Raw genomic sequence first — 14,230 nt, 5'->3', positions numbered from 1 at the left:
TGGGCTCCCTGCACTGGGAGAGTGGAATCTTAGCCACTGGACCACCGGGGAAGTCCCTGAAACGTTTGTTTACTGCTCCTCTCACTTCAGCTTTTAGCTGGTGCTGAGTTGGTTCTATGAGGAAGCCCAGAAGTCCTCCTTCCCCTTGGTCACTCCACCCTTTCCCCTTCTACTCTTCCCACCAGCCCCCACCCCGCTAAAAAGTGAAACTGTTGGTTGGTCAGTTGTGTCTGACTCTTTGCAACCCCATGGACTGTAGCCCACCAGGCTCCTTTGTCCCTGGAATTCTTCAGGCAAGAATACTGGAGTGGATTGCCATTCTCTTCTCCAGGGGATCTTCCCAACCCTGGGATTGAACCCAGGTCTCCTGCACTGCAGACAGATTCTTTACCATCTGAGTCACCCAGGAGGCTGGGCCCCAATTCATATCATCCATGCTCCCCACTGAATAGTAAGTTCCATTTGCCTTTGGTTTTCCCATTTCCCAAGTGGAGCCCCTACAAGTCATGGTGTTTGCTAAACTTGACCTCTGCACTTCCAAGGGTTGGAACTCAGACCATGAGTGGAAGCTGGTCAACTTTCACTGACCACTGCTGATGGTCAGCACTGTCCAAAGAAGGAAGGGCTGCCTTGAGAGGTGGTGAGTTCTTTGTGTGCAGAGGATTTCAAGTAGAAATCCTGGGTGGAGAACAATTTAGGAGCTTTGTGTTTCTGGAAATCAGTTAGGTTAAATGGCTTCTACCTCCAGCGTGATCTTCTGTGGTTCTATGAGCATGAAAAATCCATTGTGTTGCACTGTGAGTTCTTGAGGAAGTGAGGAAAAAGAAGAAAGTGATCCTAGAGAGGTAGCCGAAAGCAACGGCAAAGAGTCCTGATTCTCTAGGACTAGTTCTCCAGTACCAGGGTCCAAATCCTGGCCTCATTATGATTGTGACCCTGAACCAGTCAGTAGTATTCTGTATCTCAGTCCTTCATCTGTGTAAAGAAAGAGAAAGAATTCTTGTTTGATGGAATATAAAGATAAAGTATCATAATGCATGTGAAACAGGTAGAACAGTGCTTAACACATAGTAAGCTCTTGACAGTGCTCCTCATTATTATTGTTGTTACATACAAACAATATATACATAACAAAAGCAGTGTTAGAATTCTTAGTTTTGTAACAATTATTCTCACTATCTGGAGAAGGCAATGGCACCCCACTCCAGTACTCTTGCCTGGAAAATCCCATGGACTTAGGAGCTTGGTGGGCTGCAGTTCATGGGGTCGCTAAGAGTCGGACACGACTGAGCGACTTCACTTTCACTTTTCACTTTCATGCATTGGAGAAGGAAATGGCAACCCACTCCAGTGTTCTTGCCTCGAGAATCCCAGGGACGGAGGAGCCGGGTGGGCTGCCGTCTATGGGGTCGCACAGAGTCGGACACGACTGAAGCGACTTAGCAGCAGAAAGAAAAGATGGAATACACCTGAGTTTATTGGCAAAGCCTTCCCCAAATGGTTAGACTGTTGGAAACCCAGTCTGTATTAGTTTGCACCTTTTGCATTCAACTGAGAGATGCCCATGCAAAGGAAACACTGATTGGCTCCTGTGAGTTAAACAGGCAGAGATACCGCAGAGAATCGTGGCAAGCAGGGGCTAGAGAATCAGTGGCCCAGGCCCCCTCTTTTGTTCTCATCTCTCTGTTTGAGCCTCTTTTTCTCCTACTGAAGATGAAGGAAGGAAGGAAGGAAGGAAGGAAGGGAGGGTCCCTGCAGGGCCTGGAAGGCCAAGTATTTCTGGGCCATCCAAGGCCCAGCAGAATGAGAGCACAAAGTGAGCAGTGTGGATGAGGGACCTGGATGCTGAGAACCTCTCTGAGGCATCTTGGTGAACCATGTCCTCTGGAGGGTAGAGTGTGCAGTCCCTGAAAAGGCCATGCAAGGCCACATGCTCCTGGGTGAGGGAGGGACATATGATATTCTGGGCCTCAGCCTGTGTTATCGCCTCTGCCTGGCCCGTTTTCTTCTCTTTTCCACCTGATGAAGGCATCCTTCAAGGCCCAGCTAACATAACACTTACTCAGTCAAGTTTTCCTCACCACTTTGTATCTGTAGGAAATTGCATTTAGCTGTGATCACAACGGTGGCTTAAACTCATAGCAGAAAATCTGGAGTGAACTGTCCAGAGCTGGTGTAGTCACTTCAGGATACTAACTAGAACCCAGGCAATTTCTCTCTTTCTGTACACTCAGGCACCCTTAGCAGACTCTTGTTCCTATGGACACAAGGTGACAACTCTGCCTATAGCATCATATTCCTTATGGTAGGCAGAGTAATGGACCCCCAAAGATATCTACATCCTAACCCCTAGAATCTGTAATTATGTTAGATTACATGGCAAAGGGGAGTTAAGGTTACAGATGGAATTAAGGTCTCCAAACATTTGACTTTAACATAGAGAGATTCCCCTGGATTATCTGAGTTGGCCCAATCTAACCATAAGGATTCTGAAAGTGGAAGAGGAGGCAGAAGAGAGTCAGAGGGAGATGTGACTGGGGAAGAATAGTCAGAGAGCTACAGCATTGCTGAGGGCTTCCCTGGTGGCTCAGTGGTAAAGAATCCGCCTGCCAATGCAGGAGCCGTGGGTTCCATCCCTGGGTCAGGAAGATTCCCTGGAGAAGGAAATGGAAACTGCTCCAGCATTCTTACCTGGAGAATCTCATGGATAGAGGAGCCTGGAGGGCTACAGTCCATGGGGTCGCAAAAGAGTTAGACAGGACTCGATGACTGAACAACAGCCTTGTTGACTTTGACAGTGGAGGAAGGGGCCATGCGGTAAGGACTGTGGGTGGCCTCAGGGAGCTGGCAAAAGCAAGGAAGCACCTCTTCCCCAGAGCATCCAGAAAGGAGCATAACTCTGTCACCCCGTGACTGTAGCCTGGTGACATCCTTGTCAAACTTCTGACCTGCAGAAATGTAATATAGTAAGTTGATATTTTGTAAGCTACTAAGTCTGTGTCATTTGTTACAGCAGCAACTGGAAGCTAGTACGTCCCTCTAGCACCGGGTCCCTGTACTAGGCAGAAAGAAGGGAAAGGACAAGTGCCACTTAAATCAACTCTCCCCCTTTTAAGGAGCTTTCCCAGAAGTCTTGCCCAAAATGTCTACGTACAGCTCACTGGCCAAAACTGTCCTATGGCCGCCTTTCTATGCAAAGAAAGCTGGGATGTGTAAATTTTCAGCTGGGTACATTGCCACCCATCCCCCATAAAATAAGGATTCAGTTAGCATGGGAGAAGGGGAGACTAGATCTGGGACAGGCAACTTGGAGTCCCTCCACATTCCCCAGCAGAACTGACAATTTTCCAAATTGCTATTCTTTCCTTCAGCTCTTTGTGGGCTCTTTTGCAATTTATGCGTTTACTTGACTGTTCTCATTACTTTACTAAGAGGTCCCCCGACCAGACACCATGGCTGATTAAGCTTTCTGTCCCTGATGTTCAGCGCAGTGCCTGCTAGAAGGTAGGTGCTTGCATTAAGTTGGACAGATGGATGTATAAATAGACTTTGAATGAGAGAATGATCGATGCACTTCATAGCACCATAGGTTCTTTGTATTGTCTCATGACAAAGGTCTATTGGGGTTAGGTTGGATTTTATGAGACCGTTTGGCCAGGATCACAACCTCATCTCCGGTAAATTGAACGTGCACAGCTGCAGTGTATCACCGATCTTTACTGTCTATTACAGTCTGCTTCTTCCTCCAGAGAAACCAAGCAAGCTGGTCAAAGGCTGTTATGTACACCTGTCTCAGCCTAAAGAGCCTCAGTTAGCCTTGAGTGTAAATTACACTTCCTGCCTGTTCTTTATTTTTAGCTGGGCAGTATCTCCTTGGTTCCTCCTGGGAAGTCTGCATTAGATTTCTGTCAATGAAGCTGGAAAACACTGGCATTTCTAAGCCAACTGGGATGACTTTTATTAACCCCATGAATCTTGGTTTCTTGGGAAGCTCCTCAGGCTTGTGACTCAGGCTTTCCATGGAAAGATGGCAGTCTGGGCTTTCCAGTGCCCGCATGTGCATTTGTAGAGAAATCTGCTATTTGTATCTGACTCATTTAGACATATACAAACTGTAGATTTCCTGAGTTCATTCCCTTTGGATTAAACTCAATTGTCCTTATCTTCAAAGCCTAGTTTTGTTGCTTTTTTCCATCCCCCCTCCTCCCGCCCCATGTTCCTTCTCAGTTACGCAGTATCACGACCCAAATCTTTAGCACTTGAGCTGTATAGCCAAGTGCCTTGAAACCAATAGGGCCTGAGCAGTGGAGATGATCAGGCCAGCCATTGGGCATCACATCACAGAGAATTCTTAATCACTTCAGGCTGCTTCATTGGGAGTAGTGAGTTACTTAGAGTCAACCTTTTTGTTTTAAGTCAGAAATTTTTAACCTAATTTTATGACAGAATCCCTTGTAGTGCCTGACTCTGAGTCCAGCCAGATAAGCTCCATCAGTGTTGGTAGAACTAAGTGTCAGTTGATGTTGTATTCATTTTAACACCCCACTGGACCTCAGCTCCTTTTTGGTGCCACAGCCCATGAAGGGCAGCCTTCTCAGTGCTAGGCCAGAGGTGGCATTTTTAAAATGTGATTTATTGTTTTTATTTTGCCTAGATACAGAATATCTGATTTTTTAAATTATATTAAAAATGTTGAAAATTAAAAAGAAGAAAATTAAAAACACAAAGTGTCTCATTACCCAAAAATAACCACCACTGATATTTTCCTATTTTCTCAATGTTAAAATTTGTGAATGGGTGCCCTGTACTCTTCTTGATTTCTCTGAGGATTGGGGGAAATGGGGAGAGGGTAGTTTATAGTTTTTCTAATCTTTTAGCTTCAGGTATTATTAGGATATACGCACACACACATACACATATATTTGCGTGCATGTGTGCATGCTATGTCACTTCAGTTGTGTCTGACTTTCTGTGACGCTATGGACTGTAGCCCACCAGGCTCCTCTGTCAGTGGGATTCTTCAGGCAAAAATACTGGAGTGGGTTTGCCATGCCCTTCTCCAGGGGATCTTCCCCATCCAGGGATTGAACCCTTATCTCTTACATCTACCTGCATTGGCAAGCAGGTTCTTTACCACTAGTGCCACCTGGGAAGCCCACACATATTTATATGTGGATGGAATACATACTATTGGAATATATATCATTAGGAGGTATAGTAAGATATATAATATGTATATATAAAACATATACATATTTGAGCTGTGTCAGTTAGCTATTGGCCAAAATAGTGCTCTGTGACAAACTACTCTCAAACTCAGTGCTTCAAAACAAAAATCATATGTTCTCACTCTTCTGTGAGGAGAAGACTGGGTGTTTGCTGATCTGGGCTGGGCTTAGCTGAGTGGCTCTAATGGAAGCTGCAGATATGACTGGCCGTGGCTTCTGACTCTGCGTTGAGCTCCTGTCTACTCCCCACGTGTTCCTTCCGGGGCTCAGGCTGAAGGAACAGCAACTGCCCAGAGAAGCTATTCTTTTGGTGCCAGAAGAGGCTCAAGAGGACGAGCCCAATTGGGTGGATATGTCCCAAGCCTCTGCTTGTATCATGTCTGCTAACATCCCATTGGCTTGATGCAGGTCACATGGCCGCACCCAAAGTCAAGAGGAGGGAAGCATATCCCACTTCCCGTGAGGACAAAGCAAATCATGTGGCCAAGAACAATATCAGTGGTTGAGGCCATATATGTTTTTCCCATGAAGGTGCAGGGGGAAGGGAGGGAATTTGAGAATAATGGAGTCAACCCACATTCTAGATATCTGATGAGGTATTCAGTTTTTTTGAGATTCAAATGAAATCTGCTCAAAACTCACCTGGCCAATCTCTACGAAACCTCTAGCCCGGAGCCCCCCTACCCACTGAATTGGTTCCATTTTAGGTCACTTGAGTTGTCCCTATTCCATGCTCCTATTCCTTTTCTTGATTCCTCCCAAAGTAATTGACACAGATGTATGTATCAATAAAAAATGTAATAAACATTTGGAACAGCAAAGCTTTATATCTCTGTTTATCTAGCAATGCTGCTTGGCCCTCTCCTCTAGGTTGTTTGCCTCTCAGCCCACACACAGCCTCTCAAGTCAAAGCTTGCTGAAGAATTCACCCTGTTCTCAGAAATCTGAAGATCTCTTGGCTGAGCTATATGACTTTTTGCAACTTGATTCATCTTTTATCATTCATTCAACATATTTATATTGACTGTTCGTGCCTTTCCCATGGTGAATTTATACTCTATTAATGGAAACTAATAATTTATGTATACTCTGATGCAGGGTTTAGAGTTACTAAACCTTGGCCCTGTTGGTTTTAGGGGGGCAAATCATTCTTTATTGTGGGGGGTGTTCTGTACTTGGTAGTGTGTTTATAAACTGCTACCCCCTAAATGCCAGTAGGACCAACTCTGCTCTGCTTGAGTAACGGACAACCATAATATCTCCAGACATCTCCAACTATACCCTAAGAGCAGAAGCACCTTGGTTGAAAACCAATGCTCTAACATATAGTGGACTTGATAAGACCACTGATATTGTTATTTCCTGATGGTGAATGTATGAAAGCCTCATGAGGTGGGTGGTATCTGAGCTAAGATTTCAATAGTGGCTAGCGTTTGGAGATGGATTTTCTGGAGAAGGGCAAATCAGTGGTCACAGATGGGCACATAAGAAGTAGCTCTGTTTAACCAAAGCATAAAGTGAAATGGGCACATTGTTAAGGGCAGAGGCTCTTATAGGCACTAGGAGGCTAGATACTGTAGGGCCATCTTAGTCATAAAAAGAACTGCCACTGTACTGTGAGGGAAGTGGTCAGTATATCTGAAGCTGTGTTCATCTGGAGGGAGTACAGTTATAGCATTTGTCTTCATGTTCAGCCGCTCAGTCGTGTCTGACTCTTTGCCACCCCCTGGACTGTAGCCCACCAGGCTCCTCTGTCCATGGGATTTCCCAGCAAGAATACTGGAATGGGTTGCCATTTCCTTCTCCAGGGGATCTTCCCAACCCAGGGATCGAACCGTGTCTCCTGCATTGCAGGCAGATTCTTTACCTTACTCTTCAGAAGATCTCACTCTGAACGCTTTAGGTTAGGTCTCAATTTAACAGACCTGGTTAGCTGATTCCCAGCAGCAGATTAGAAGATAGAAGAGGAAAGGGGGAGGAAAAGGACAAACATAGGCAGGCACGTTCTGCAGCAAAGCTTCCAACATGACAGAGGAGGAAGAGAGCAAAAGCAGAGTTGAATGAATGAATGAATAAATTCAGACTAAATGATTTGGAAGCATCATAGTATGGAGTCCTATAGGTAGGGGAACACCCATCCCTTCATAACCCCAAAGCATCGGTACATTACAGTACCGCCCTATTTAAGTCAACATACCCAGTGTGTAAAAAGGCCGGGCGTATGTGAAGTACTCTAGTGACGTACCACGTGACCGGAGTTTGGCACAACGGTGAGGAGCAGGGTCTAGAGTTATACTTCCTGGCTTAAAGCCTAGCTTCAGTGCTCTGTACCAGTAAACTAGTTCCTTAGCCCTGCCTTGCCTTAATGAGTTCATCTGTAAAATGGGAATTCCCTGCTCATAGGGTCATAAGGAAGTTTAACTACAACAATCCACGTGAATTCTTGGCTTAGCTCTTGGCACAGATTTTGTACTCAAGAAAAGCTCAGTGGTTATTACAGTCATTTCATTGAAAGAATAGAGCTGACAAGGCCTCCCTCACAACTTCAGTGTAGCTGCTTTTCTGGAATATTCCCAGAGTCTCCAGGCTGTGCTAAAGTTTCCTTTTCAGAAAATATATAGGTTTTGTAAAAACTGAGGAAATTTCCAGAAGAGCAGGGGCAGTTGTATCAAGTCCCTTCCATCTCCTCTCTTCTTGGCAGGAGAAGTCAGGCCACCGAGGAAGGCGACAGCAGGTTCACTAGCCACCAGCCATGTCGTGGCAACATATTTCCTTTGAGCAAGACCAGCTCTTCACCCTTTGGCCTGCCTGACAGAAGAGCAGTTAGTACGAGATAGCAGAACATGAAGCTGTTTTCCTTCAGATAGTATGTCCTAACCTATGAAAAATGGTGGCTGTTGTTTAGTTGCTGAGTCATGTCCAACTCTTTTGCAACCCCATGGACTGTAGCCCACCAGGCTCCTCTGTCCATGTGGTTTTCCAGTCCAGAATACTGGAGTGGGTTGCTGTTTCCTTCTCCAGGGAATCTTCCCCAACCAGGGAATGAATCCAAGTCTCCTGCATTGGCAGGCAGATGCTTTACCACTGAGCCACCTGGGAAGCCATGCTATGAAAAATATCTACCTCCAAATTAAGAATGCACAGGAGAAGAGAGTTGAAAAGAAGGCAGCAAAGCGTACCGGAAAGCGGTAGCAGTGACTGGGTGGCCCCAACTGGGTGGTTTCCCTTTGACCAGTGTCTGCTCAGTGGTAAAGGCGGCAACATGGGCTGCTCTGTAAGGCAAAGCCTGGCCGGGTACCACGCCATCATGTCAAACGGAGACCACCAGGGAGGCACCCGACAGGAAGAAGCTGCTCTCTGGCCAGAAGATAAAGTAACCTGTCTTCCGTTTGTGTGTTTTCCAGGCTGGAGCAGGAAATACAAGCCCTGGAAAGTGAAGAGTCCCAAATATCTGCCAAAGAGCAAATCATCCTAGAGAAGCTAAAGGAGACAGAAAAATCCTTCAAGGACTTTCAGAAGGTGAAGGAAACTAACGTCATTTCTCTCAGTTATACCCCTGGGGAAGCAGGCACACCATGACAGTGCCAATTGGAGAAAAGGCCAGTTGGTGTGGGTGAGAAGCCCTGACCACACACTCTGCAGTGAGGGCTAGATGCGTGAGGACCAGAGCCATCTCTGAAGCTGCAAGTGGCGGATTGGTCTAAAAACCAATTCTTATGAAGCAGATTAAACAGACTCCCCGTGGCTTTAAGCCTTTCTTTTATAAAAAGGCCAGGAGCAAAACCGTATCAAATGGGCATGAATCCCAAAAAAGAAAGTGTCAGTGAAACATGAAATTTTACCACACAGGCATGCCTCAGAGATATGGCGGGTTTGGTTCCAAACCGCTGAGATTAAGTGAATATTGCAATGGAGTGAGTCACATGAATTTTTTGGTTTCCCACTGCATATAAAAGTTATGTTTATACTATATTGTTAGTCCATTAAGTATGCAATAGCCTTATGTCTAAAAAACAATGTACATACCTTAATTAAAAATAATACTGTTGGAACAATGGTGCTGACAGATTGGCCTAACTGGGGGTTGTCAGACACCTTCCATTTGTTTAAAAACAATAAAAAGCAATATTGAGGCACAATGAAATGAGGTATGCCTGTCTATGAAAACACACGGTTCTGTGTAGCAAAGAGAGAATCCATAATGCAGCAGGTTCTGAATAACTCAGGACCGCCCTCCCCTCTATTTTACAACTCCTGTTTCCTCAGGTACCCAGCAGTGATAGGAAAGCAGTCTAAACACATTCATTACAGGATGGGATTTTCTGTTATCGCTTCTCCAGCACAACCAAGAGTATTTGCTGGATAACTGAAATAAATGTCTACTGGGAGAAATTTAGGGTAAATAAGGTGCAAAGGGTAAACCTTTCCCTTAAATTTCGGGATCCCAAACAAATCTCCCAGAAGGAAAGAGAGCATGGGGTTTGCCCACCACAGTCAAGTTCTGCGGGAGAAAGACGGGCTGAATGAGTGACGGGTCATCTCCCCACGTGTATAGTGACTCCCTGCCCTGCTTTTGTCTCCACAGAGCTTCTCCAGCGCGGATGGAGGTAAGTGTGAGCGCTCTCTCCTTATCTGTATCTGAATGTCCTCGTCTGTCAGCTTAGTGGGTCTCATTAACACAGGCTCCCTGGGAGATATGCTGCTTTGGTTTGGAAGGGCATCAGAAAGAAGGGGAGCACTGTTTGCGAATGCTCAGGAGGGCCATGCCTCCATCTCCTCTGTCTCTCCTCTTCAAGGACTACTTCTCGACCAACTCTTCCTCGTCTTAGACTGCTGGCCCAGCTCTTCTCCTTCCCGTTTGGTCTCCAAGGTTCACTGCTTGGATCTCTCTTGAAATACACTCAGCCCAGAGCACCAGCATCAGGACCAGTTCCCTGGCAGGGTTGAGCCCACTGGAACTGGTGGTTAGGTCTCCAGGTAACAATACACATAAGAAGCCCATCATCTGATGTTTAAGAAACCTTCCTAAGGCCTCTGGTTTTACTTTGAATCAGAAAACCGCAGTTTCTTCAGCCTCCCTGGGAACCAGGGCCTCACAGAACTTCTCTCCCTGTGGGGCATGGTTGGCCGGGGGCACATGAAGGTTAGGAGCAGGTCCCTGGCTTCCTAACCCCATCCTGGCAAGATGGGCCTTCCTCTGCTCTCTCTCCCCTTCTTTGCCCCCTGCTTCCCTGCTCTCCTTCGCTGGGGCCTTGGGATGAATTTGAGGTTGTGTGCCTCTCAGCTTTCACCTTGCTCCTCCAACTTTAGCTACAAACTCATGAAAACCACTTGATTTCCACTTTTCAGTCTGACCCTTAGCTCAACCTGTCCTAAAATGCCAGATCTTGTCAGAAGGAACAGATATTGTCTGCTCTCTTACAGCCTCTAAACCAGGAAGATGATGTAGGAGGTAGAATAAGCAATGGCATCAGTGTTTTCCCAATGTCTTTTGGAAATGTATGGTTAAAGATTTTAAAATGCAGAGATGGATAAGGCATTTTTCTTATAATGTCTAGCAAAGATCCTTGCAGTAGGGATAATTCTAACTTCAGAAAACAAACAAACAAGAAAAACTGGTGGTTTGTCCGGGTTCCCACTACCCAACAAATGAAAGGCAGGGGATATGAATTTTGGCCCCTTGGGTGATCTTTGGGAAGGTATTAAATTCATGATCCCAGTGCATGTGCTCAGAGACAAGTCCAAGTCAAGCCCACAGCAACTCCAGGAAGAGGACCTATGATAGTTCTACAACTTTCTCTAGGGTATAGACAAGTCAGGACACTTGTTCTGTGCTTTGGGGGTGGAGTATAGACTGAGGAGGTGGCCTTGGCTGTTTTGGGGAGTTGAGGGTGGCAGCATGGGAAAGATAGTGGAGTTCCCTCATGCTGGGGCTCCCCTGAGGTCATGCATATGATTAGCAGTAACACAGTAAGTATCAGACATGGACCCACAGACACCCACATACCGGAGGCGTGCACATCAACCTCTTATTCTTTCACTTCTTTTTTTCTCTTCCCTTCTCAAACCAGGACCTTTCCTAAGCTTCTCTCTCTAATTAGGGAAGGGATGGAACCTGCACACTGTGTCCCAGGGAAGGCTGTGTGGGCCGGGGAGACCCATGTAGTATGTGACTCGTTAACAAGCATCCACAAAGCCATGTCATAAACTCTCAGCACTCTCTCTTTTTTGTTTTCACCCTGAACTCTCATGTCCTCCTGCTCCATGTACTTCCCACTATTTTCATCTGTTCACCTAAGTTGTTCATAGAGGTGGTAAGAAATCCAGTCAAGACTTAGAAAAGAGCCTGCAGAGAAAAACAGCCCTTGTGATTTTATCCTCCATTGCTTTTTTACAGGATGAGTGAAACTCAGGCTTAAGAGGATGCAAAAGTCTCAAGGGTCCCAAGAAATGGCCAGGGAAAAGTTTCCATGATCTTCCTTATTGCCCTGGATGGTGATATTTCCATGTCTGATTATAACTGACCCTGGGGAGACCTTTCCATTACACTACATCTGTTAGCAAAGAAAGCAGTTTGAAGGAGGGGACACATCCTTCCAAGAATGTGGTCAGTGTTTATAGGTCACTCTGTGGGTAAAAACCCATCATGAAGCACATCCAGTTTAGGAACTTTGAGCTGTCTGATTGTTTCCTCTTCCTTTGATTTCAAAGTTACCAAGACCCTCTTAGACTCAACCAATAGGTACTAAGACCTAACAAAAAATGATTGTAGAATAATAATGCCTTAGGACAGATACCCAACTTTTGAAACACGATGATTACAGAATCCAGGTCCAGCTGAAATTATAAAACTGTACAAGACACTGCAGAGGTCAGCAGAAGCATCGCCAGTGTGATGAGTGGCCAAGGAGTTGGCTGCTAGTGTGTGCTTGTATGATGACCCCTCTTCAGGTATCCTGTACATGTCCCCCTGTGCTTTTCAGAGGAAATAAAGATATTAGACTGCTGGATCACCAATGGTTTTTGATTACGTGGTAGCCTTGGCAATCAAGAGCAATGTATTTTAATTCTGAGTAGAATTTCTTGGCCACGTACTTCATGATCCCCCCCCGCCCCCACTTCCTCCCTACCCCACATACATCCTTGTTATATGGTGGAGTCAAAATTGATTGGGTGGTTTGTTTTTACTGCCCTAAATAGGCACAGTGTTTTGCGTAAGTATATATTTCACATAGTATATACCTAGAACTACCTCTGTTCTTTACCTGTTGGGGAGCTAGTGTGAAACCCTTGGCCAGAACTGGCAAATGAAAACATCTGTCCTGGGCCTGTCTCGTCCTTGCTGTTTGAGACTTTGTAGATTTCCGCCCCATCCCAGTCTGGGGCAGCCTGGAACCTTTCCCTCATCAAAACCCTCATACCAGTTGTTGGGACATAGTGTGTCTTCACTTGCCCAGAAGTCATGATTTTAGGAGAGTTTTCATCAGTTTTGTTTCTTTCTAACTTTGGCTATTTATGTTCTTCATATGGTGATGATTTTAGCAGTGCTGGGTAATGGGAAGGGCTCACCTTTCTTCTCTGTTCTGTAACTGACTGTTGGAGGAAGAAGCACAATAGACCACCCAGACTTTGTCAGGAAGAGGGCAGTTTACTGACTGAGGCCACGTGAAGGAATTCGCCCCCAGGAAGCTTTGGGCACCCTGTTTCTTATTCTTTGTGTTGGTCTATCAGACCCCTCAGGGCTGCAGAGCCTCAGGAATTACTACTTAATGATATATTGAGGAGCTGCCCTATCCTCTTCCTTGGACCCCATGCCCTGCCACCTCTTATCAGGCACAGAAACCATGGAGCCCCAGCTCCATAAGAGCTGTAGTCCATGAACCTGTAGCCAGCGACCATTGGGCAAAGGTACCTCCATCACCTGCTCCCTTCTGTCAGGGAGCTGCCTCCTGGGGGAAGCTGAAATGTAAGCAGTAGGAGTCATGTGCAGAATTCCCTGCCTGCAGGTGGCTTTTACTTCTAGCTGCTAAAACTTTCAGTATGTAGAAATGTCCTATAAATTCTATGTATAGCATAGAAGGCACCAGACACGTCTGACCAGTCTGCAAAGTCTTACCTGGTCTTAATTGCTTGAGAGATTCAAATGCATCTCATTTGAACGCAGGCAGTCAGACTTACAGAAATTGCCCTTCCACAGATTTCTGGAAATCCTCAGGGAAACTCAGAAGTTGTGCACATCTGCTCTGGTCTTCTCTTATCTCCTAAACGGTGCTGCTCTTCCTTCCCCTGGACCACTGTCTCCTGCTCAGGCCCTGCTTTACCTCAACTATTGCTCTCTTTGGTCCTGCCTTCTGTGGCTTTGGGTCCTGACCCTTCCCACAACTCTCCAGAGTGACAGCAGATTCTGCAAGCTAACTTAAGGAACACTGGCAGAGCAGTTCAACATGGAGAATAAAGGGCAACTTCAGACATGTGACCATACTCTGAGGCCCTGGCTCCAATTCAGGTCATTTCAGAGGGTCTCTATAGGCTGCTTCCTGGCTATCTTCCAGCCCAGCATCATCTCAAAGGCCCACCTTCCTCCCCTGCAGCGAAGGGCCTTCAGCTATGTCTGCCTGACCCAGTGCCCAGCTCCAGCACACATGAGGCCCCAGGGAGAAACAGTAACCTGAGCCTCGCTCCAACCCAGGGCCTGCCTGCCAACTCCTGACTTCCGGTTCTGTCTCCCCAAAGAGTTGATACAGACAAAACCATTCTCTTAGAGAAGCTCCACCCCATCCGTTCCCTTTGCCCTGAGAACACGGTGGTCCAGAGTCACTACATCCTTGGTTGTTCGCCTGCATGTGAGTCCGCAGTGGCCTCGTCGGTACAGAACTCAACTCATCCTAATTTGGTGTCTGTTCACAGCCCTTTCCTACATGAAATTTTAAAAAAAGAAAACAGAAACCTGCTGGAATTAAGTCAGCATCAGTGGGGATTCAGAGGACGGGATGGATGTGGAA

The 14,230-nt window shown here is 46.1% G+C and overlaps 1 protein-coding gene across 4 annotated transcripts in view; it reads left to right on the top strand.

The window, feature by feature from the left end:
- PALM2AKAP2 (PALM2 and AKAP2 fusion) overlaps positions 1–14,230 on the top strand; it is a 497,146-nt gene that overhangs the window by 260,094 nt on the left and 222,822 nt on the right. For all 4 annotated transcript variants that reach the window (XM_061163447.1, XM_061163445.1, XM_061163448.1 and 1 more), the window contains 2 exons: positions 8,633–8,747; positions 9,814–9,835. In XM_061163447.1, coding sequence (XP_061019430.1) covers positions 8,633–8,747; positions 9,814–9,835 — 137 coding nt within the window. The remainder of the gene's footprint in view (positions 1–8,632; positions 8,748–9,813; positions 9,836–14,230) is intronic.

Source organism: Dama dama, chromosome 16 (genome assembly GCF_033118175.1).
Source record: "Dama dama isolate Ldn47 chromosome 16, ASM3311817v1, whole genome shotgun sequence".
Classification (NCBI taxonomy): domain Eukaryota; kingdom Metazoa; phylum Chordata; class Mammalia; order Artiodactyla; family Cervidae; genus Dama; species Dama dama.
Note: the sequence above shows the minus strand (reverse complement) of the source record. Positions and strands in the feature narration are given on the sequence as shown.